Source organism: Lolium perenne, chromosome 7 (assembly GCF_019359855.2).
Source record: "Lolium perenne isolate Kyuss_39 chromosome 7, Kyuss_2.0, whole genome shotgun sequence".
Taxonomy (NCBI): domain Eukaryota; kingdom Viridiplantae; phylum Streptophyta; class Magnoliopsida; order Poales; family Poaceae; genus Lolium; species Lolium perenne.
Genome location: NC_067250.2, coordinates 266934029 through 266958075, shown reverse-complemented (window position 1 = coordinate 266958075; position 24047 = coordinate 266934029). Strand labels below are relative to the sequence as shown.

The 24047-nt window shown below is 46.2% G+C and overlaps 1 protein-coding gene across 1 annotated transcript; it reads right to left on the bottom strand.

Moving 5' to 3' along the window:
- Nucleotides 1-4962: 4962 nt before the first annotated feature.
- Nucleotides 4963-5373, bottom strand: LOC127311437 (protein GLUTAMINE DUMPER 6-like). Its single transcript, XM_051341867.2, has one exon. The coding sequence runs from the start codon at nucleotides 5371-5373 to the stop codon at nucleotides 4963-4965; it is 411 nt and encodes a 136-aa protein (XP_051197827.1).
- Nucleotides 5374-24047: the final 18674 nt, after the last annotated feature.

Below are 24047 nucleotides of genomic sequence, written 5' to 3'. Positions count from 1 at the left end.
TGACAAGTTAATACCTTGTCACCAGGGGGGCCCCACCCCACAAGGCGGCGCGGCCAAGGAGGGGGGGCGCGCCCCCCTATGGTGTGGCTCCACCAGGACTCCTCTGAGGCTGCCCTTCCGCCTACTTAAATCCTCCGCCTCGAAAACCCTAAACCAATAAGCCACGATACAAGAAAAGTTCTGCAGCCGCCGCCATCGCGAAGCCAAGATTCGGGGGACAGAAGTCTCTGTTCCGGCACGCCGCCGGGACGGGGAAGTGCCCCCGGAAGGCATCTCCATCGACACCACCGCCATCTTCATCGCCGCTGCTATCTCCTATGATGAGGAGGGGGTATATCTCCCTCGAGGCTAAGGGTTGTACCGTAGCTATGTGGTTCATCTCTCTCTCTTTGTGATCTAGTTGAATATCATCTATGTGATACTCTAGTGATGTTATTAAAGTACTCTATTCCTCCTCCATGATGTAATGTTGACAGTGTGTGCATCATGTAGTACTTGGCATAGGTTATGATTGTAATCTCTTGTAGATTATTGAGTTAACTATTACTATGATAGTATTGATGCGATCTATTCCCCCTTTCATAGCCTGACGGTGACAGTGTGCATGCTATGTTAGTACTCGGTATAATTGCAATGGTCTATTATGCACTCTAAGGTTACTTAAATATGAACACCGGATGTTGTGGAGCTTGTTAACTCCGGCTTGAGGGAGCTCTTGTAGCCCTACACAATGCATGGTTTTTGTCATCCAACAAGAGAGTGTAGAGAAAGTAGCATTTATTTATTCAGTTATGTGATCAATGTTGAGAGTGTCCACTAGTGAAAGTATGATCCTAGGCATTGTTTCCAAATACTGCAATCATAGCTTATTTACTGTTTTACTGCATCTTTACTTCCTGCAATATTACCACCATCTATACCACAAAGATTTCTAACTCCCACGTCAACTGCACGCCAGCAAGCTATTTTCTGGCGCCGTTATTACTACTCATATTCATCCATATCACTTGTATTTTACTATCTCTTCGCCGAACTAGTGCACCTATACATCTGACAAGTGTATTAGGTGTGTTGGGGACACAAGAGACTTCTTGTATCTTAATTGCAGGGTTGCTTGAGAGGGATATATCTTTGACCTCTACCTCCCTGAGCTCGATAAACCTTGGGTGATTCACTTAAGAGAAACTTGCTGCTGTTCTACAAACCTCTGCTCTTGGAGGCCCAACACTGTCTACAGGGATAGAAGCGTGCGTATACATCAATTATCATCTATGAAAAGTTTCCTACCAGGAGCAGAAATACTCATGCTATTCCAGAAACCACAAATCATGGATAAAACTTCTTGGGGTGCTTCCCCGAGATTTCCTAATCACATCTATCCATCCCTCAGCTAGCTCTTCATGCTGATCCTTATCCGACAAGAAACGGCTCTAGGGAAGAGCAAGCAGAGTGCATACTATCAGTATCATCATCTATATTAATACCAACTATGTTGGCAGCATTATCTAAATCATCATACTGCAAAACACTAAAGGGATTACTAGACATTATACCTTTCATCCTTTGTATCTCCAGATTGTTGATTTTCTTCATCTCCTAAGCTTTCTCCATGATATTCTTGGACCTGACAATCTTACTGCTTTGTCTGATAGGCTGCACAGGGCCCCACTTGGATTTCTTCTTCGTAGGTACATTTGTCTCTTGCAGAGGAATCGTGGAGGGAATTTCAAAGTCTGGCATGATATCATCTGGAAGTTCCACCTCTTGTTCAGTAGCCTCTTCAATCATTTGGTTTAAGTTGTGCTTGAGCAGTTTCTCACTGTACCAGAATTTCTTCACCTCCTCATTCACAGCCATAAAAGTTGGGGTCTTATCCCAAACAAAAGCACCATTTTTGTCCAACAATCCCTTCTTTAGGAGGAGCTGGTAGACAGCAGATGAATTTGCGCCCTCAGGAGAACAACCATCTCCAGGAGGAACCTCCATGTCTTGGTCCTTCTGATTATACTGATCATTTGCAGAAACCCGATTGATGTTACCAAGGAAGAAAGATTGTGATCTTGTAGGAAGCCCAGAGGTCCCTCCATTGTCTTGTCCACCTTGGTTACTTCCCTCAGCATCTTTCTTACCCCGATATTCTAGTTCTTCTCCCAATAAGTCATCATTATCATCACCAGTGGGCACACCACTCTCCAAAGTGAAGCCTAGGTGAAACATATTCCTATGGAAGCCAAACAATCTGCCAAGAGGTAATTTGGAAGGATCCCTGCAGCTAACCTTCACGTTGACTTCCTGAAAACTGTTTCTAAACACACTAAGCCAGTCCACCTCCAAAAGAAAACCACAAACAGAGACAACTTGATCCAGACTGTTCCATTCACACCACTTAGTTTGCAGGTCAGTAAATTTTAGCCAGGCCTCTTTGAGAACTTCTACAGGTTCAGGGTCATCATTCCAAGCTTAAACTTTGACCCAAATTCCTTTCTTCTTAAGCCCAAACCTAGGATATCCAATTACTTCTTCTACTTTGAGACGAGGAGGGAATTTGACCAGGTAGACATCTGATTGCCCAGTTCCCTAATCTGCCAGGACCAGTTGGTCTTGTCGATCTGGGAAAACTCAGAGTGATCAGAATCCCACAGTTCCTAGTAGGTCCAACTGGGTTGATCACAGTTTCAGGCATCTCAATGTGGTAGAATTCTAAGCCTAGGGCACCACTCCCAACATATTTAGTCATCTGGTGGGGCCTCTTCCTGACAGGATAAGCATCCACTAGGTGATTAGTGGGCTTGCAGATCAAACAAATGTGGGTTCTTCCACAAGATGCTTGATGATGTCCAGGTTCCCCACATCACATGCAAATAGAGCTAGTATAACTCATCTGAGCTGCATTTAATAAGACAGTAGAGGGGGATTGATTCTGCTGGGCTGCCCCAAGTTTCTTCTTCCCTTTGGTTGAATTCTTTGGCTTGACAGCCATCTCTCCTCCCATGCTTGCCTGCTGCTGTTGCTGTTGCTGCTGTTGTTGCTGCTCCACCTGTCTTGCTAGGGTTGCTGCTGAAACCCAGGTTGCTGAGAAGCAGGCCATTGGTTTCATTGTAGACCGTATGCATGGTTGGTAGGAAACTGTTGGTAAGCTCCATTGAAAGCCCAAGGGTGAGGCATAGGCCCTAGAACAAAACCAAACTGTTGTTGAGGAAAACCAAAAGCACCAGGTTGAGCAAAATCCATCTGCATCTGTAGTTGCTGCTGGAATTGTGACTGCATCTGCCCAAGTTGTTGCCTCTGCTCCTGATTGTTTCCACTACCTCCTCTACCTCTAACCTTCTAACCTCCATGACCAGCCATAGTTTCCTGGATATCTACAGAACAAAATTCTACTCCTAGGCAGCTCTCCCCAGAGTTCTCCTCCGCCGCCACCCAAGAGGCCAAAAGAGGAACCCTAAATGATCATGGTTTGCTTTTTATACTGGGCTTGCAAGAAGGAGGGCAGGTGGGATGCCATGGAATATACCAAAGCTTTAAGCTTTCCACCTCATCTGTGCAATCTCCACCACACATATGGTCCACCTCATTGATCTCTGGACCTCTCCACAGCGCTAGTCTTGATGCTTTTGGCTTCCTCTGTCCCAACCTTCTAGAAGCTTGAGCAGGTCCAGCCATTGGAGGCATCTGTACTTGTAAAAGGTTGTCTACATGAACTGTTTGAGCACCTTCAGTTAGTTTCCTGGTAGGAGCTGCCTCAGTTGGTGGACGATCTCCTCCAAGTACGTGGTGTGATAGCTGAACGGAATCAATCCATTGACCGACTGAACCTCGGATTTGTTCAAGCCTCGAGCACTCTGTACTGGTTGCCAGACCCTGGGCGCACTTCAATGTGCTGCTTCCTGAGCAAGCCCGAACGTGGTTCACATCCTCCTGGGTCTCCCAATCTTCGGCTTCAGCGGGCGGCAGCTCTGATCTGACGCTGATGGCGAATCCTCCCACAGAGGATCCTCCTCCGAAGAGCTCGACGTCGCCATCAGCTTGGACAGCTTGGCGAACTTCCTCGGACCAGGCTTCATCACATGCGCCTCTGCGCGAGGCTCTGCCGCAGCTTGGGGGACCGCCGACGTGGGGGGTGCTGATGACGATGGAGCCGACGCGAAACTTTCTCGCTGCCGGAGCTGGAGATGAAGCTAGGATGGGCCTCTGGGTGACCGCAGCCCAAACCTTCCCAAATCTCCAATGCCAGCCGTTGCAGACTCCGATGGCTCTGGATGCTTCACCACCACCCTGCCTCCGCGCACATCCCTTCTCCTTGCGCCGCCTCTCCGCCATCTGACAGCACCGTCGCTAGAGTTAGTCGCCGCCGACTTGCCGCAGATCTAAGTGGGTGGAGCTTGCTAGCGAATGTTTGTGCGGCGGATGCGAGTGGAGATGCGGTGGACAGGGGAGGAGGTAGGTGTCGAGGGCTTCCTCCACGCGACGCGTGTGGTTTCCATGTTGGCGGCCGTGGCCTGCCATGGGAGGAGATCAAGAAGGTCCCGCCATGAACAGGGCGCTCGGTCGGAATCGCCCATCCTCATTACAAAGTTCGAGTCCTTCGGTTCTCCTCCTCTATGTGTATACATGTATATTGACCAGCCATTTAGAAAGTTAGTACGGCCGCTTTGTCACTTGGCACAATCTAGAGCTAGGTGGTTACTTTTTTTTGTCACGAATCAACCCACCCTTCAGATCAAATTCACAGAAAATTGAAGTGAAAGTTGATCAAAGCGGATGGGAGGGCGGCAAAGCACGCATCATCGATGATGCATTAGCGGAAGATGATGCAAGCAAAAACGGACTTGGTTCGCTCCCACAGCCACAGGTTCGCTCCCACCACCAAGAACGAGTACTCTACAACTTCTCACGAGCAAAATTGGTCCCGCGTGCCGCTGGTGGCTGGAGCACACGTACGGGTATGCGCGCGCGGCGCGCCTAGGCCGCGTCCGGCTTGCTCGGCTCGCCGGAGAAAGACAAGGGCCTGGCGCTGGCGATGAAGGACGGCATGTCGTCGCCGGCCATGATGACGACGATCTTGGGCTCTCGGTCGAGCGGCGATATCGTCGCCCCCCGCGCCGACGCTGACGCCTCCTCCGTGGCGCAGCTTCCCCGCCGCGACGCGCCGACGCCTGTCGACGGCTTGCGGCGGGTGCAGACGAGCATGAACAGCGCGACGGCAATGAGGCCCATCATGAGCGCGAAGCCGAGGAAGATATACGGCGTCGGCGTCCTCCACAGCCCCGCGTGCGCGTGGGCGACGTGTCCGGCCGCGGATGCCGCCGCCGCCTGGTCGTCGCCGCCGTCGATGCCCACCAGCGCCGCCGCGGCCTCTCTCACCGGCCTCATAGTGAACGAAATACTGCCGTTGATCCTTCTCTCTAAAGACCTTTCTGCGTGACTTGCTTGCACTACAGAGTGGTTTCAATTTGTTCTCGTTTTCTCTGTGGCTGCTGTGAGTGGGAGACTGCGACCGACGAGAGGGGCGCTTTTTATAGGCGGCGAGCGGGGACGGGAAAAGAAGCCGGCGGCTGCTGCCACTTGGACCATGCATCCATGTATGCGTGAGGTGGATACGAGACGCGGAGGCTCGAGAGCGGCAAGAGTTAAATCCGCCGACACGTCTGTGCACCGGCAGAGATCGCCGGAGATCAGCTCCGCTCGCACGAGCGTGAAGAGATTCACTGAACCTGGCCGTGTGGCTAAACAAAAGCATGCATGCTCCGGTGAACTTGGACCAGGTGGTCGGGCTGATCCAGTTTGACACGATTTTGGAAACACACGATTGCCAACTTTGCACTGTGCCGTCAGCTGTGCGCCGAAGTGGTTGCCGTTTCGAGGCTGCTGAGTTAAGCCCATGCACAGCGAGGGTAATCAATGAAGTGATCTGTGTAGTGATCATACTACTGGACAGGTCTACCGCGATTCAATGAATCTTGCCGTGAATAAGATGGAGTTGACGAACCCGGTCCAATGGCCCGGGAATATCCGTACTATCACAGCTTTGGTACTCCCTCCATCTTTTTTTTTTAACAGGGGACGGTCCCGAAGGACCGAGAGCATTCATTCATTCTCGTCGGTGGAGTTACAATTCACAACAGGAACCACAAGAAAAGGAAAAATTACAACCAGGTCCTCACTTTTTGCACTAGAAACCCTAGATCTAAACTTGAAGACACAAACGGGTACAGCTCCTTCTCCACCTCGACGGAGCTTCACAACACAGCCTACCGTAGCGTCACTGGGGACGTTACCACTTGGGACAATATGGCGGTACTCCCTACATCCTGAAGTATTAAATTTGTCTTAACTTCATCAAAATTTAGATGTATCTAGATGTTAATAAAGTTAATAAAGTATTTAAACAATGTCTAGATATATCTATTTGTTAATAAAGTTAAGAAAAGCTTTATAAGACGGAGGGAGTACTAAAAATAAGATGGAGTCTAGACTCTCGTTCGGAACGAAAGATGCACGAGTGGCGAGTAATAAAGCCTGATTTCGATGACCGTTGTTAATTAGTGTACTCCAAGCAAGTTTTTTTCTATTTGTCAGGCGACCTTTTCAAGGGTGCCGGAATTGACGGTTTCCGCGAAATCTTGAAAATCTCAGTGTTTTAAGCCCCACTTGATGAGGTCACCGCTACAAAGAACCAATCACTAGGCTCGCAGGAATCATGTGTGCGGGTTCGGACAGGACCACAACCATGCCCGCACAACAGACTACAAAGAAATGCCTTCATCGCATCTAAAACCCCACAAACTCTACATTACTAAGAAGTCTCTAACTCGATATGAGCCATCTTAGACCTTCTGGTCTTCCAAACATAGTCGTTGTAACATTACTCGAGAACTTGGTTTTCTTGGTTATTTTTCATGAGAGCCGCCCTAACTCATACCTACAAACCAGCTAATGGTCAGTTATGATCAAGTTGTTCATGAGCATGATTGTAACTACTTAATCTTTTTTTTAACGAGTAAGGCCCGGAAGGTTCTAGAATGTGCATTAATGCGGTCGTGTGAAAACTTATATTGGAAGGACCTCCAAGAAAAGGACAACTACAACATGGTCCAACATTTGTTGCAACAAGAACCCTAAAAGACATCGCAAAAATGCGATCGAGTCCCTGGATGCCACCGATGAAGTTGGGCCTCCAGACACACAATCCTTGCCTCCGCCGGGGACAACACCACTTTGGGGAAGCTCGGATTTCCGTGGTTGCATCGAAGGGGGCAAAAATCCTCTGGAGGGGGACGAAGAAACTCAAGAAAACTTCGATCTCGATGGCAGTAGGGCCATCCACATGCCAAAATATAGCAGCGACTAGATTATACTGTCGCTCGGAAGTTGTTGTAGGGTTTGTAGATTTCACCTGCTCCCATGACCAGCTCCATCTCACACGGACCATCGTACGTCTCTTGTCCTTCCTCCCGTCAACACAGCCACCATCAGAGAGAATAGCCGCACAGTAACTTTCGATGAAGAAGTATTCATTGAGAAATCGCAAAGGGGCCTCACTGACGGTTGGATCTTCCACTCACCCACCGTCACCTCCGGCTCTGATGAAAAAAGCCCCACGACAAAAGCTTGAACTAATTAATGCTATCCTCCTGACAGAAGGCCAAACTATGGCATAAAGCAAATGTCTAGCCCTAGCACTACTACTACTACCTAGATCTAATCAGGATCCACTCCTTTGCCACCTCAGGCCAGCTATTCTGTAAGAGAAGCTCAGGAGCAGCCCATCTTCCCGTTGGCTACTCTCAACAGGCCGGAGAGGAGGGGAAGGGAGTAGGGAGAAAGTTGTAACTAATCAATGGCAACCCAAACAATGTTAACCTACCTCAGCAAGATCATAACATCTGTAACTGAACCATGTGGAACACATGCGTATACACATCGGGCAAGTTTGCTTGCTCACATGTTTTTTCTGTATCTGTGGAACTTGGCTCCGTAGAAGCTGTAGGAGGTAATGCAACCTCACAATCAAATTGTGCAATTAGATTAGTAGCCAAAACGGCCTAAAGTTACATCCTAGCAGAAGCCCATGCCCATTGTTTGGTTCGGCTCCTTTTCCATTTCACGTTTTTGGCCTGTGTTTAGGTACGAGCCGTTCCAGCATATGGTTACCACTTCCTCTTCATGGTGACCTTACCAAAACAATCCGCACTACTCGACATAATATCATTTTAGGCAGAGCAACATAAACATAGGTCTAGCAGTGGATTAGGTTGTTGCACGAAGAGTCTACGGTCAATTGTTCTTGATGAAATATAGAATGAGCATCACAACAAGAACCCAATACTTTGGCTCCTCAGAGCTAATACTTTAGGAAGGCAAAAAACCAAGACATCCAGCACTCACGGGTCATCGCAAGGTACCTGGGGGCGTATGCCTTGTGCTCCATGAGGTGGCTAAGAGCACAATTGATCGTAATGGGAGAGATGGGTGCTTGTGGAACACGTCTGTCGTAGATCATCTTCATCTAAGCATAGTTCACGATGGGCTGTTTGATGAGATCATCGTCCCTAGGGTGATTCTGCAAACAAGAAGAGAGTTAGTCTTGTGAAAGCTTACGATTGAGTGCACGACTGCAAAATTAGGTGCATTGATCCAACCTTGATGTGGGGAAAGTAGGCATCATCGTCCATCATGATTAATGTGTTCTCTTCCACCCAGCGCATGCCCTCAAGCCTTTTGACCTTGCTCACATGAACCTGAATCGGCTCCGGTGCCTAAGATGTTTGTAAATCTGCTCCGGTGCAACTACACGACCACATTACCTGAATCCAAGGTCCACTCTAACCCCTTTCTTGATGAGGTCACACACCCTATTCAGAACGAACATAGTAGAGCAGGTGGCCATGCCATGATGTTCTTCTTCGTCAGCGGGCATCACTTGTCAGGTGGCAACCACTGAAGCGGCACCGCCACCTCTGACTGCAGTACGGAGTTCGAAGACAGATCTGGCAAGTTTTTCTTCTCCTACAACACAAATGAAAATACCATAGCACAAATTAATAAGCTCTTAGAACATATCATGCATCAAACACTTAGCAATCAAGCATATTTACGAACTGTTACAACATAGCATGCATCGAACACCTGACATGCAAGCATACTAACACGGTCTTACAACATACCACGCATCAAACACCTTGCACACAAGAACAATAACAAGCACTTACAACATAGCACACATCAAACACCTTATATGCAAGAATACTAGTAACAATCTTGTTTTCTTGGCACGTATCAGTCCAAAGCTGGTACAAGGAGAGCACATAGTTGTAGAAGCAATCCTTGCACCAACTATTGCACTTATAACGTAGCCTACACATCAATGAAGATCACACTCGCAACGAACACAAGCAGAAGTCATTGATCTTCCAGTAGCAGACGCTTCGAGAATAGCCTACAGATCTAGCATGAACTAACAACCTCCAGATCTAAGAAAAATAAAAGCATGGGAAAATAGATCTAAGCTAGGATTCTATGTTACTCACCTATATCTGACATTCCGAGGAAGCGGAGGAAGTCGACATGTCGGCGAGGAAGAGGAGAATGACTTGTTGTGGAGGGGCAAAATCGGTCAGAGAAGATACAATACCTTACCTGCTTGTCGGTAAGAAGCTACCCTAAACGAAGAGCTCGAAACACTAGTAGGAAAATGCATATCTGTGGCTCACGTTTTTGACTTTCCGTGGCAAATATTCCATGCGCCACAGAAGTCACGCCACTAAATTTTGTTTCTATAGCGCATATCTAAATGCGCCACATAATTATCAAATTTTTGTGGCGTATATCCACGATATGCGCAGCAAAATTCTCAAAAAAATTTAAAAATTCAAAAAATCAAGCAAATTTTAAAAATTAAAAAAATCAAAAAGTTCAAAAAAAAAACTCTAAAAAATAGGAAAAAATAGTAAATGAAATAATCTGGAAAAAAACCAAAAATTTGATTTTTTGAACATCTAGTAAGACTAAGAACATATCTCAAATAATATTGAAATGACGGCATCCCAGTAGATAACCCATCCTCAAATTGCTCCAACCTAAATACACTTAACTTTTAAGTTCTATTTAATTGAGCTACCCTTATGCTAGTGTAGTTCCTATTAATATTAGTATCATATCAACCCTCTTAAGCTAGGAATTTCAAAAGGAAATTCAAAAAATTGAATTTTCAGAAAAAAATAAAAAGTTAAAATAAAATAATTTTAAAAAGTTCATACAAATCAAAAATTAAAAATCTAGAATTTGTATAAATTTTAAATTTGTAGAAATTAAAAAAACTAAACTTTTCAAAAATATCAGAAAATTTCTTAATTTTCAAAAAACAGAAAAAGAATCAAAAAATTCAAAAAAAATCAAAAGAATATACAGAAACTAAAAAATATTAAAAAAAACTACAGGAATGGTGCAAGGCGCCGACGGCCTACAGATACGCCGACGGCCAAAAGTTGGGGCCGTGGACGTATGGCCCGGCCAGCCAACCCGCCAAATGGGCCCTCGGCGTAGCGACGCCCTCGGCGTACTCCGGGTTGTCGGCATAGGCCTGAGCACACGCTCCTCCATGGTTAGGCCATGACTGCGTTGTCATGGCGTCAGGACTACGCCGACGGCCAGCCTCAGCATAGCCTCCTCCCCTTTTTTAATCTGCGTCGATGACCTAAGATTAAGTGTAGTTTGAGTTAAAATAATCCATGTGAGATATTAAAAACATTTGTAATTTTTTTAAAAAAGTTTGAAGTTAACGGACGGTGTGGCCTGCGGTGATGGTCTAAACGCCAACGACTTCCAGCCGTCGGTGCCTCGCATCATTCCTGTAGTGATATAAATTTTTAGAAATTTGAAAACACTAATATATATAAAAAATCCTAGAAGTTATAAACTTGGAAAAGATTTTAAAAATTCTAAAATTTTAAAAAAGTCTAAAATTTACAAAATCTAGAATTTAAAAATTGAAACAAAAAAATTTGTGGCGCCCGACATTTATGTGGGGCATATCTAAAATATGTATTTCTGTGGCGCATATATCAATATGCCCCATAGAAAGCCTTAATCATGTGGCACATATTTTTTATGCGCCACATAATTCCAACAAATCAGTGAAGCATTTTTTATGCGTCACAGAAATATTTTTGTGGAGCACGTCTTTTTAAATGCGCCACATAATCTATTTCTATCTAGCTATAAGCATTTTTCTAGTAGTGAAAGGGGGAAATAGCGGCCGGAGATTTTTCGGTGAGGCGCTGTTGGAAATATAAGCAAATATTCATATGAAATAATCCGTACTAGTAATTGATAAATCATGACTACGAAATTAACAAATAAACTAATCATGCAGACTAGTAAGTTAGATGAACAGATCACATCTAAACAAGATAAACTGATCGCATCTGCCACACAAACTAGAAGAAGAAACTCTAACAGAAACTGAAAGAGAAACGACAAGATCAAATACTTCGCAGCAGCGTCGTTGTCGCCCATGCTGAGGTTGTCGAAGAAGTCGCTGAGGTCCGGGAAGAAGTTGTCGGTGTGGAGAAACTCGTCGTCCGATGACGACGTCGTGATGCCAGTAGTCGCGCCGGAGCGCTCCCCAAAAACCTGATTGCCCCTCACCCGTACAGGTTCACGAGAGGCAGGGTTCCGGAGGCCTACTGTCCCGGCAGTCGGTGCACGCCGACGGACGGGATGAGGAAGACGAAGGCGGCGGCGCAATGAACTGGAAACAGGTAGTCGCGTATGCGTCTCGTACAGAGTAGGGTTGGAGTCCGCGCTTATGTAGTGCGGTTCGGGAAGGTCGTGGGACGCAGCCCACGTCCGAGTCGGCACAGCCACGATCCAGAAAAACCGGAAGGCAAAACGGCTGAGTAACGCGTCCGTTAATGACTCGAAATTGATTACACAATTAATTTCCCAAACAGCAAAAAGATAAGCTCGGCTCGGCGAGATTCCCGCAACCCGCGGCGCGTCGTGATGAGGCGTGGCGTGGCGTGGCGAGGCGGGCGGCGGAGGAGGAGGAGTGCGCAAGGGCTCTCTCTCTTCTCACTCACTTACTAGGACTAGAACAGCCCACCTTATATACCACTCCAACTCTCTCCCAACTAGCAATGTGGGACTAAACTTTAGCTCCCACTAGTGCTGCCACTGATTATTGGAATGGGCCATGTGAGTTTCAGAATTTGATAATGGGCCATGGGCCAAAGGCCAAATGCCCCAAATTCTAGCAATCCCCCACAAACTCTCATTGGCACATCTCATCAATAAGTTTCCAGAACATTGTTTTATATACCGGTATGTCGTGGAGACTGTTAAGTTGAACTTCCACTTAAAGCTTCATATTACACTAGATTGCAACTTGGATAGTGGACTATGCCTTGAACTACAAGTTTTCTGCGCACTAGCTTCATACAAAGCCTAGACCGATACTAGGCTGCCGCGAGACTTCCTCGCGGTTTGGAGCTTATACGTCATACTCCAGGGCCTTTCATGAGTTTACTAGAGAGCACCCAACTCTCATAGATTGCGACGTTTAACAATCAGACTCATATAGGTGTGTTCTTCAAAAGATGTTTTGCAGGACAACATCTTTGCTAAAATAAGCCACTTAGAACACATTAAGATAATTATCAACCTGCCATGCAGATTAGGAGAGTATTGCATCTTACGGAGTGGTAAAATTGCTATAGGGATATATACTCTCCTCCCAGCTAACCAACAGCTTGTCTCCCGGCTCTAATTCACGGGATCTCCGATCACATAGAGTAGGTTACCACCGTGGGCAGCTCATAGTGTGGGTCTCATACCCATCTCCCTCGATGCATTTTCTATCACATTTCGTGATAGTCCCTTTGTGAAGGGGTCTGCCAGGTTTCTAGACGTATGGATATAATCCAATGCTATAACTCCGGAGTTTCTCATTTTCCTGACAGTTTTCAGTCTACTCTTCACATGCCTTGATGACTTCATATTATCCTTAGAACTGTTTACTTTGATGATCACAGTTTGATTATCACAGTTCATAGGAATAGCGGGTATTGGTTTCTCAACCACAGGTAAGTCCATCAAGAGCTCACGAAGCCACTCTGCTTCAACGATGGCTTGTGTCTAATGCTGTGAGTTCTGCTTCCATAGTTGACCTCGTAATGATGGTCTGCTTGCAAGACTTCCAGGAAACAGCGCCACCTCCAAGTGTAAACAAATAACCACTTGTGGCCTTAGTCTCATCAGCGTCAGATATCCAATTTGCATCACTATAACCCTCAAGTACTCTTGGATACCCAGTATAGTGAATGCCATAACTCGCAGTGCCTTTCAAATAGCGCAAAACTCTCTCAAGAGCATGCCAATGAACATCTCCAGGTCTAGACACAAAACGGCTGAGTTTACTTACAGCAAAGGAGATGTCAGGCCTCGTGGCGCTGGCTAAATACATAAGCGAGCCAATGATTTGCGAGTATCGCAATTGATCTCTAGCAATTCTTTTATTCTTACGAATTATCACACTAGGATCATAGGGCGTTGGAGAAGATTTGCAGTCGCTATACCCGAAGCGACTTAGGATCTTTTCCACATAGTGGGACTGAAGCAAAGTAATCCCACCATTGTCATCCTTCGGCTGACTTAATGTTTAAGATCACATCAGCTACTCCCAAGTCCTTCATCTCAAAACAACGAGATAGGAACTCCTTGACCTCCTTAATCACAGTAAGGTTGGTCCCGAATATCAGTATGTCATCGACATAGAGACAAAGAATAACTCCCTCGCCCCACCATGGCGATAGTATACACACTTGTCAGCTTCGTTTACAACAAAGCCTTCAGCGGTTAAAGTTATTTCAAACTTCTCATGCCACTGCTTAGGCGCTTGCTTAAGCCCATATAAAGATTTCAGTAGTTTACACACCTTTCCTTCTTGACCATCTACTACAAATCCATCAGGCTGCTCCATATAAATTTCCTCTTCAAGCTCTCCATTTAGGAAAGCAGTCTTAACATCCATTTGATGAACGAGAAGACCATGTGAGGCAGCCAAGGATAGTAGCACTCGAATGGTGGTCAATCTGGCAACAGGTTAGTATGTATCAAAGAAATCTTCACCTTCTTTCTGGGTATAACCCTTGGCCACAAGACGTGCCTTGTACTTTTCAATAGTACCATCGGGCCTAAGCTTTTTCTTGAACACCCACTTGCATCCTACAGGTTTGCACCCATAAGGACGATCAGTAACCTCCCAAGTTCCATTTGCTAAGATGGAATCCATCTCGCTACGGACAGCTTCCTTCCAGTAGTCAGCATCCTGAGATGCATATGCTTCTGAAATAGAAGTGGGAGTATCATCCACGAGGTACACAATGAAATCATGACCAAAGGACTTTGCAGTCCTCTGTCTCTTGCTCCTTTTGGGAGCTTCATTGTCATCCTCTACAGGATTGTCAAAGTGTTCTATAGCCATGGTAGGTTCAGGAAATAATTCCTGAGTAGATGAACTAGGCATCTCCTGAATTGATGAGCTAGACGTTTCTTTCATAGGAAAGATGTCCTCAAAGAAAGTCGCATCATTCGACTCCATAATTGTACCAACATGCATGTCGGATACCTCAGATTTTACTATCAAAAATCTGTAGCCAATGCTATGAAATGCATATCCCAGAAGAACACAATCCACGGTTTTTGGTCCAAGCTTGCGCTTCTTGGGTATTGGCACATTTACTTTCGTCATACAGCCCCAAGTTCGTAGGTAAGAGAGTTTCAGCCTTTTCCTTTCCCATTCCTCAAACGGGGTAATGGTTTTATTCTTTGTGGGGACACGGTTTAGGACATGACATGCAGTTAATATCGCCTCCCCCCACCATGCCTTGGAGAGACCCGATGTATCTAACATGGCGTTAACAAAATCAGTTAGAGTACGGTTCTTTCTTTCGGCCACCCCATTTGACTGAGGTGAGTAGGGAGGCGTCCTCTCATGGATAATACCATGCTCCGCACAAAAAGAATCAAACTCGTTGGAAAAATACTCTCCACCACGATCAGACCTTAGCCGCTTGATCTTTCGATCAAGTTGGTTTTCTGCTTCAGCTTTAAAGATTTTGAAGTGATTAAGAGCTTCATCTTTAGATTTCAGGAGGTACACATAACAATATCAAGTAGAGTCATCAATTAAAGTCATGAAGTATCTTTTTCCTCGTTTTGTCAATTCACCATTCATTTCACAAAGATCTGAATGTATAAGCTCCAGCGGTGCCAAGTCTCTTGCCTCCGCAGTCTTGTGAGACTTACGTGGTTGCTTAGCTTGCACACATACTTGGCACTTGGATTTCTTGACAATAGCAAATTTCGGAATTATATTCATATTCGCTAGCCGCGTCATGCACCCAAAATTAATGTGACAAAGTCGTGAATGCCAAATACCGGACTCACTATCATTGCAAACGTGATTAATAATTTGAGTATATAAGTCTGACAAAGATAAGCGGAACAAGCCTCCGCACACATAACCCTTTCCAACAAATTGTCCACACTTGGAAATTACAACTTTATTGGACTCAAAAACCAACTTAAAACCATCTCGACATAAAAGCGATCCGCTAACGAGATTCTTATTGATGGAGGGAACGTGCTGCACATTCTTCAGCTGGATGGTCTTTCCCGAAGTAAACTTCAGATCCACCGTACCAACACCACGAACAGAAGCACGTGAGCCGTTTCTCATCAGCACGGAGGAAGTCCTTGCGACCTGATAAGAAGAAAACATAGAGACATCAGAACATACATGTGTATTGGCTCCGGTGTCTATCCACCAATCAGGAGAATTACATACTGAAAGGACAGTAGGAGAAATACCGTACCCAACGTCCTTCATCTCAGTATCAACACCAATAACAACATTTGCGGACTTGCCGCTGTTCCCACGCCGATCATGGCGTTCTGGGCAATCAGGAGCCCAATGTCCAGGAGCGCCACAAACATGGCAGTTCCCTTTCTTCTTATAAGGAGTCTTCCTCTTGAAGTTGGTTGAGTTGGAGGCTTTGTTCTTTTCATCAAACTTGCCTTTTCCATTGTTCTTATTCTTGGACTTGTGGGATTGAAAGTTCTTCTTTTGTACCACATTGGCACTAGAACCTCCCTCAAAACTACGAGCGCGTGTGTCCTTTGCTCTCGCCTTCTCTTCCACATGAAGCGAGCCAATGAGATCCGAAACGGAAAACTCTTGTCTCTTATGTTTCAGAAAAGTAGCAAAGTTCCTCCACGAGGGAGGAAGCTTGGCAATAATGCCACCGGCGACAAATTTGTCCGGTAAGGTACACTTAAACTGCTCGAGTTCTTTGGCAAGGGACTGAATCTCATGAGCCTGCTCAACCACGGAGCGATCATCAGTCATCCTGTAGTCATAGTATTGCTCCATGACATACAGTTCAGTGCCAGCGTCCGAGACCCCAAATTTGGCCTCGAGCGCATCCCACGCATCTTTAACATGGTTGAAAGCCATGTACGGGTCAACAATGTTGTCCCCAAGAATGCTGAACAAGGCCGCCTTAAACATGGCGTCGACCTTCTCAAACTTTTCCTGCTCCTCTACAGGGAGAGGCCCCTCAGGTCTAGCATCTGTGGCGCTAAAACAGCCTAGGTTTGTAAACCATAGAACTGCCTTTGTGCGCCACCTCTTGTAATGCATACCATCAAAGAGGGGAGGTCGAGTAGCGGCAGCAACGCTGCTTGAATTGATTTGCCTATACTCAGGTTTTTGGATTGTTGGAAATATAAGCAAATATTCATATGAAATAATCCGTACTAGTAATTGATAAATCATGACTACAAAATTAACAAATAAACTAATCATGCAGACTAGTAAGGTAGATGAACAGATCACATCTAAATAAGATAAACTGATCGCATCTGGCACACAAACTAGAAGAAGAAACTCTAACAGAAACTGAAAGAGAAACGACAAGATCACATACTTCGCAGTAGCGTCGTTGTCGCCCATGTTGAGGTTGTCGAAGAAGTCGCTGAGGTCCGGGAAGAAGTTGTCGGTGTGGAGAAACTCGTCGTCCGATGACGACGTCGTGATGCCAGTAGTCGCGCCGGAGCGCTCCCCAAAAACCTGATTGCCCCTCACCCGTACAGGTTCACGAGAGGCAGGGTTCCGGAGGCCTACTGTCCCGGCAGTCGGTGCACGCCGACGGACGGGATGAGGAAGACGAAGGCGGCGCAATGAACTGGAAACAGGTAGTCGCGTATGCGTCTCGTACAGAGTAGGGTTGGAGTCCGCGCTTATGTAGTGCGGTTCGGGAAGGTCGTGGGACGCAGCCCACGTCCGAGTCGGCACAGCCACGATCCAGAAAAACCGGAAGGCAAAACGGCTGAGTAACGCGTCCGTTAATGACTCGAAATTGATTACACAATTAATTTCCCAAACAGCAAAAAGATAAGCTCGACTCGGCGAGATTCCCGCAACCCGCGGCGCGTCGCGTCGTCTCGTGACGAGGCGAGGCGGGCGGCGGAGGAGGAGGAGTGCGCGAGGGCTCTCTCTCTTCTCACTCGATCACTTACTAGGACTAGAACAGCCCACCTTATATACCACTCCAACTCTCTCCCAACTAGCAATGTGGGACTAAACTTTAGCTCCCACTAGTGCTGCCACTGATTATTGGAATGGGCCATGTGAGTTTCAGAATTTGATAATGGGCCATGGGCCAAAGGCCAAATGCCCCAAATTCCAGCAGGCGCGGCGGTGTAAATAGGGGCCGAGTTTCGGCGGGAGGTGAGCGAATTTCTCCCTCGGGATTGTCCCATACGCACTCGAGTTCCCACCATCTCTCGCGTGCACGAGCTCGGCGCAAATTTGCCCCCGCGAGCGCAAGAAGAGCTTGTCTTGTCTGAAACGTCCGAATCGAGTGTGCCTCATGCATACAAGATCTACGGTGCTTTTAAGATCGTGCGAAACAGAGAAGTGGAAAAAGGTGAGGATCCAAAACTACCAATTCATGCGTGAGCACAGCCAGGAAACCACTTCGGACCCTTCATTTTCATCTTGGCCGCATCCAGTTGGAAATAATTAAACATTCGCTGCGCGCATGCTCCGTGTCGTACATGCATGCATACAAAGAACACGTACATACACGAGCCGTGCTTCCCACTCCATGCTTTCCTTTCCATGCCACGAGCGGCTGCTGCTGCATGCACGAGCTAAATTCAAACTCTTCAAACGCTATCCGACAGGGTATGGTATGGAACTTGCGTGCGCCGCCGGGAAGCAAGCCGCCCGCTAGATGTAGCTATCCACGATCACGCATTGCTTTGCTAGCTAGCGTCGGACATATCTCCAGGCTTGGGCTGATGCAAGAGACAGAGGGAGACACATGGCTGGAGGGGGCAGAAAAAGTGGTTGCACGAATCGGACTTCTATATGGCGCGACCTGGGGTCGTCGTTGAGCTGACGCCTGACGATCGTGCTAAAGCCATCGCCATTTTCAACACGTAGTTATTTTTGACAATCTGGCAAACTATATAGATCCGTAATCAGTGCGGGACATATCATCATTTGCATCACACAAGAAAACTCACATGGTATCAGAACGGTTAGTCTCGTAATGCCAATCCTAGATTTATAACCATTTATGCATCACGCACCGTCCTCGGGGACAATCTCCCGGGGAACGGCACCTGGTCTCGATCAAAAATAGGATCAGTTCTTTAGTTTTTTCCATATTTTTTTAGATCCATTTAGCGTCAAATAAAATCACGTCATCTCCAACGTCTCCGCTGCATCAAGCTGAACTACAATGAGTCGAACCACAACATAAGCTACACGACTACATCGGGCCAGCAGTCAAGATCTTCGTCGAGCACATGTACGACAAGCGACATCAACATCATCCACACGCAGGCGGTGCGGGACACTATTTCTTTGACTTCTTAGATGCAGCATATCGTCAACATCATCGTCACCACAAGGGACACCTTACACCGACGTATGATTGCCTACGGAGATGCTGGTTCGACATCGCCGACACATTATCGCCAAAGTCTACAGCGGCATGGTCATCATCAACAAAACAACCTCGTCAGCACGCCATCGCCGCTACATCGCGCACAAGGATGGACATGTGGCCTCTAAGACACGACACAACATCTATGACGGTATCGACCACATTCGACGTAGAGCAACTGCATCGACAAACCGTCAACTTTATTGTGATAACACCTACACGGAGCGCATGTTTTTGGAAAAAAACCGTTGTGTGTGGTAAGCTTTTCCGGTCTTGGCAAAACTGGAAATGTCACCTACAACCGCGTCCTCTAACATCTGCAAGACGCCCCGGAATGCATCCTCTGACATCCGCAAGGTTCCTCTTCCACGACTACAGCTCTGTCAAAAAAAAAAATACGCATTTTTTGCGCCTCCAGCAATTACAGCTACATGGACTATGACGAATTACATCCACCATGAATACCACGACCACAACTTCATCATCGGCTACTTCGACATTGACATCAGGCTACGTCTACAGCCACACATCAGCAACAGTTCCAGTCCACAACATGCACGTATGCACTTGAGTCAATGACACTCCTACTGTGACTGCGGGGTAAAATATGAGAGACATGGAAGGCACCGAAAGGGGACGAAGTTTAGAGGAGTTTTGATTACAACAGGATGTTAGGATTATATCTTTTCATATATGTAACGGAATATGCTAGTAGCATAAAGCATATTTCGATATCTAGTCAATTCCCTTAATTGAGTCAATCCTTGTAATTGTGTGTTCCCAAACATAATCAGTTAGGTCAGAAACAATCCGTTCCTCCCACACATGCTAGAGATCCAATACGCCGTCGTCATCAAATTGTGGAGTAGTTGTGTCCAGCTTTTGACACCACGATACAAATCTAGTCGTCATGGTTGTGTGCTACTCAATCCTTAGTTCATAGGGCTTGTGTATACTCTTAGGTTGTCAATTTGGCTAACATAATATCAATTGTACAATAAAAGAGTTATACTTATTATTAGAAAATAGAGCATCTAAACTTTCTACTGACATATATTTTGTAATATATATCTTACACTATATTGATCAAATTTACAACTTAGAAATACGCGCAAGCTCTATGAACCAGGATAAAGAGAGTAGCTTAGTTATCCTTTGGTGATGATGGCTCGCTAATGGTTTATTATATGGCCTTGCCAAAGGTAAAGCTGGAGTGGGGGAATTATTAACGTCACTTTAGCTTTTCCAACCGGATTAGCATCACTTTAACAACAGTTAATGATCAAATTAATAGTCTGACATTCAGCGGAAAAGAGAGTTAATCAGGCCTACCATTCTCGAAGAAAGAAGAATTAACCCGGATTCGTTGCACTGCTATGGTAGATTATCCGTGGATGCGTCCGGCTCTTAGATTATCCAAGAGTTAACTCAACGTGGTTTGTTTGATTCCATCGTCGCTTCATCGGTGAAAGGGAATGGGGTGACACCCTCTGAAAGGAACACAACGATGATAAATAATGTCTAAGCATGACATATTTACTCCAATAAGAAACGGAAAGAGAGGGGAAAGGTCTCCAAGCAGATTATGCGAGACATGTAGTTGACGATATAAGGAGACGAGATCTCTGATCTACGCTGAAGCATATGTTCATGTGGTTCATACAATCATACATCTCAACCTATATACCCTCTCTAAAGAAATAAAAAGCAGCCGTACGTGTACAACAGCTCCAGCCTTTTCAACTACTACTAGTGGCGCGGCAGAAAAATAGAAGATTGGAGTGCTAAATAATTCGATTCGCAACAGGATGCTGCACTGCCCAGGGTGCCTACTGAAAAAATATTTGAGAAATCCATGGATGGATTGTCGCGTCGGTTGAGTCGAAGGGAGCCGGCCCCTCTTAGTGCCGATCTTGGACAAATTCAATCATGAGCGTCACCGTCAAGATGATTCGGCGATGTGCGCGTGGCGGCTCGACGGGCACTACAAACGCGCACACACAGAGAGAGAATAATGGTCAAATACTAAGAGCAGGATTACCACGGCTTCGATCGGCTCCAGTAGTCCAGTTGGGTACAGTTTTGACGTGATAGATTTGGCTGAAGCCAGCTGATGGATCGAGAGCAGCTAGCTTCGCTTGGGGTGATGCGGCGCTGGTGGTTTTGGTTTTTTTTTTTTTTTTTTTTTTTTTTTTTGAAAAGGCAAGGTCCAGAAGGACCTAGACTATGCTGCATTAGTCAAAGCGGTGGTACAAGTTACATGATGGGACACCAGGAAAAGGAAAATTACACTCAACTCCCTAGATTTTGCAAAAAGGACCTCTAAAAATATTGCAGAAAAGCAATCAGGTCCCTCTACCAGCCCGCTACAGGGGGATGAACTGCGCCGGCGACCACCAGCATCCTCACCGGGGACATGGCCACTTGGGAGAAGGCCGGTGCCAGGCGTCGCCGCCGCATCATCAGAAGGCCTCCGAAGGAGGTTGCTGCGACGCTTTCCTTGCGTCGACTGATGCCAATCTTGGGCATCCAAGATCGATGACCAACTCGTGGTCACCGTGAGATAGCTCGAGGTAGCAGCAGAAGTCTTGCCGGCCTCCACGGACTCCTTATCGCCGTCGGTGTCCTGTCCCTCGCCGCCACGGCCGGCCGAGAGGACACCAAGGAGAAGAAGGAGTGGTAGCTGCCGGAGCAAGCGCTTATTGACCGAGCTCGCCACGGTCCCTCTGCTGTGCGCCCACCATGGACGCGAGCAAAGATCCGCCATGATCTGCTTTCCGATGCTGCGCCACCACATCGAGAAGCTGGAGCTCCAACCCGCCTTATTTGCCGAGATGCCTGCGTTGATGTGGCGCAGCCGCCGTCGCCCACGCCACCGGAGCCACGCCTCCGCACCGCCCAACAGCAGGATACACCAGATCTGACGGGGGAGAGCTGGTGATCTACTCCAAGACTCCACTACGGGACTACTAGACCTATCTACAACTACGCCGGCGCCGTTCCCTCGCCATCTCCGGCCGGCAGAGCCGCCGGAGAGGGGTCGGGATAGGCCCGGATGGCTTGAGGAGCCTCTCAACTACTGTTCACTGTCTAGAGGTGAGAAGGGGGGAAATGAGGGGGGAAATGAGAATGGCCGCTGGTGGTTTTGGTTGGTGATGTGATGTGATGTGTCCGTGTTAGGCATCCACCCCACCGGGTCTCTCTTCCTGCGAAACGCATGGCCGCAACTGGAAGAAAGTGACGAGAGGCAACCGGAAATATCCGTTGCATCTGCCGAAAACATTCTCTCATGTTTCACGTTGCGATCGTGCAGATACATGGCTTTGCTGAAAGGTGTTTATTGTCTTCCTGTTTCCTTAACAGGCTGCATAGTTAGTGCTGCTTGATTTTTTTTGATTGTTCAGAATGAAGTATGCCACTCATCGTCGAAGTGAGTACATGATGTCGTTTAAAACATGTTTTCCATTGAACTGTCGGAACACAGCCGCCAGATCAGATGTGGTGATCTCTCGTCAGACACTGGCAATGCGATTAGTGGCGGCATGAGTTTGTTACGGATGTGATGCCCACACACACTAGTCGATCGGCTGGTCCAACAAGACCGGTTTTATTTGTGCCTCTCTTTTCTTAAAGATTTATTTCGTGAGCGCCAAAAAAGATTGATTTTTTTTTTCGGTTTCATAATTGTTTCTTGCATTTTTTCCCATTCATGTCTCCTTGTAATTTTGTGTTTACTTTTCATAATCATAATTAGTTACGAAAAACGTAGACAAAATTATATAGTCATAAACATTCTTCATTCGATGTTTTACTTCTACAATTTATGATTTGTATTGTTTCTTGTTAGTTAGCACATAAGGATTCCTTGTAAGATACATAAACATTTATTGCATACACATGAATACGTATTTTTCGTGCCATGAACATTTAGGATTCTATGAGCATATATTTATTTTCACATTTAAGAACAAACTTTGGGGGAATGCATGAATATTGTTTTTCCACTATAAAAACATTTACTATGACATTCAGTCATTCACTAACATTTTTGTTTACAACACAACATATTAACGATTTACTGCTTGTCAAATTATTCATTAAAGTTAGGCAAAAAAATATTTACAGATCTATATTAAAATGGATAAAATAAAAAAATACTTTCGGGTGGGTAGCGCCAAAATGAGGCCCATCTAGAAATTTTCATGGCACATGCCATCGTTTGTCGTATAATATAAGCTGCCAAACATGACTCCCACAGACAACAATGTAGGAGGGCCCTAGCAGTTTTAAATATCAAGGAACACCGCCGCCACAAAGAGGCACATCTTTTGGGTTAGGTGTCCTTTCATCGCCACCCATTCCCCGCTGCCATCGAGGGTCCATGCCCTCACCCATACCTCTGCTACTCATCGCCCCCCCCCCCCCCCCTGCACCGGTCCTAAGGTGAGGCTTGCTCTTCTTCCTTCTCCCTGCTAACCTGCTGTGATCTCCTTGGTTTTGGTTTCTTTCTCTTTAGCTTGATTGGCTTGTTTTCCCATGGTTTCCATGTTGTTTGTTTTCGTGGCACAATATATGTGTTGGCGCGGGACAATTTGGGCGACCTGGGGTTCAAGAGATCACGGGATCAAGCGATTTGGGGATTAGGAGACCAGACGACCTGGTGCTCATGATGATTAGTGGATCAGGCGAGCTGGGGCTCAGGAGACCTAGGGATCTGAACGACCATGAGATTTGTGCGGAAGTTCTGCCTAGGACGGAGATAAAAGCTGGGTGCGGGTGGACGAGTCGTTATTAACTTGGCGATGTTCTTGTGTTTTACTCAGGAAGATAGCTCTTCGATGATTTACACTGTTTTGAGATTTGGGGGTCTATGAAAGCTTAAGCCTTTATATTTATAATTAAATTTTGGTTCGAAATTTGTTGCTAAGGAAAAATATATGTGATACACCTTTATATTTCCTAAGAGATGATCGATTCCTTAGCTAAGCGAAGACAACTTTTTATCTCTTAATTCTCTCTCCTCTA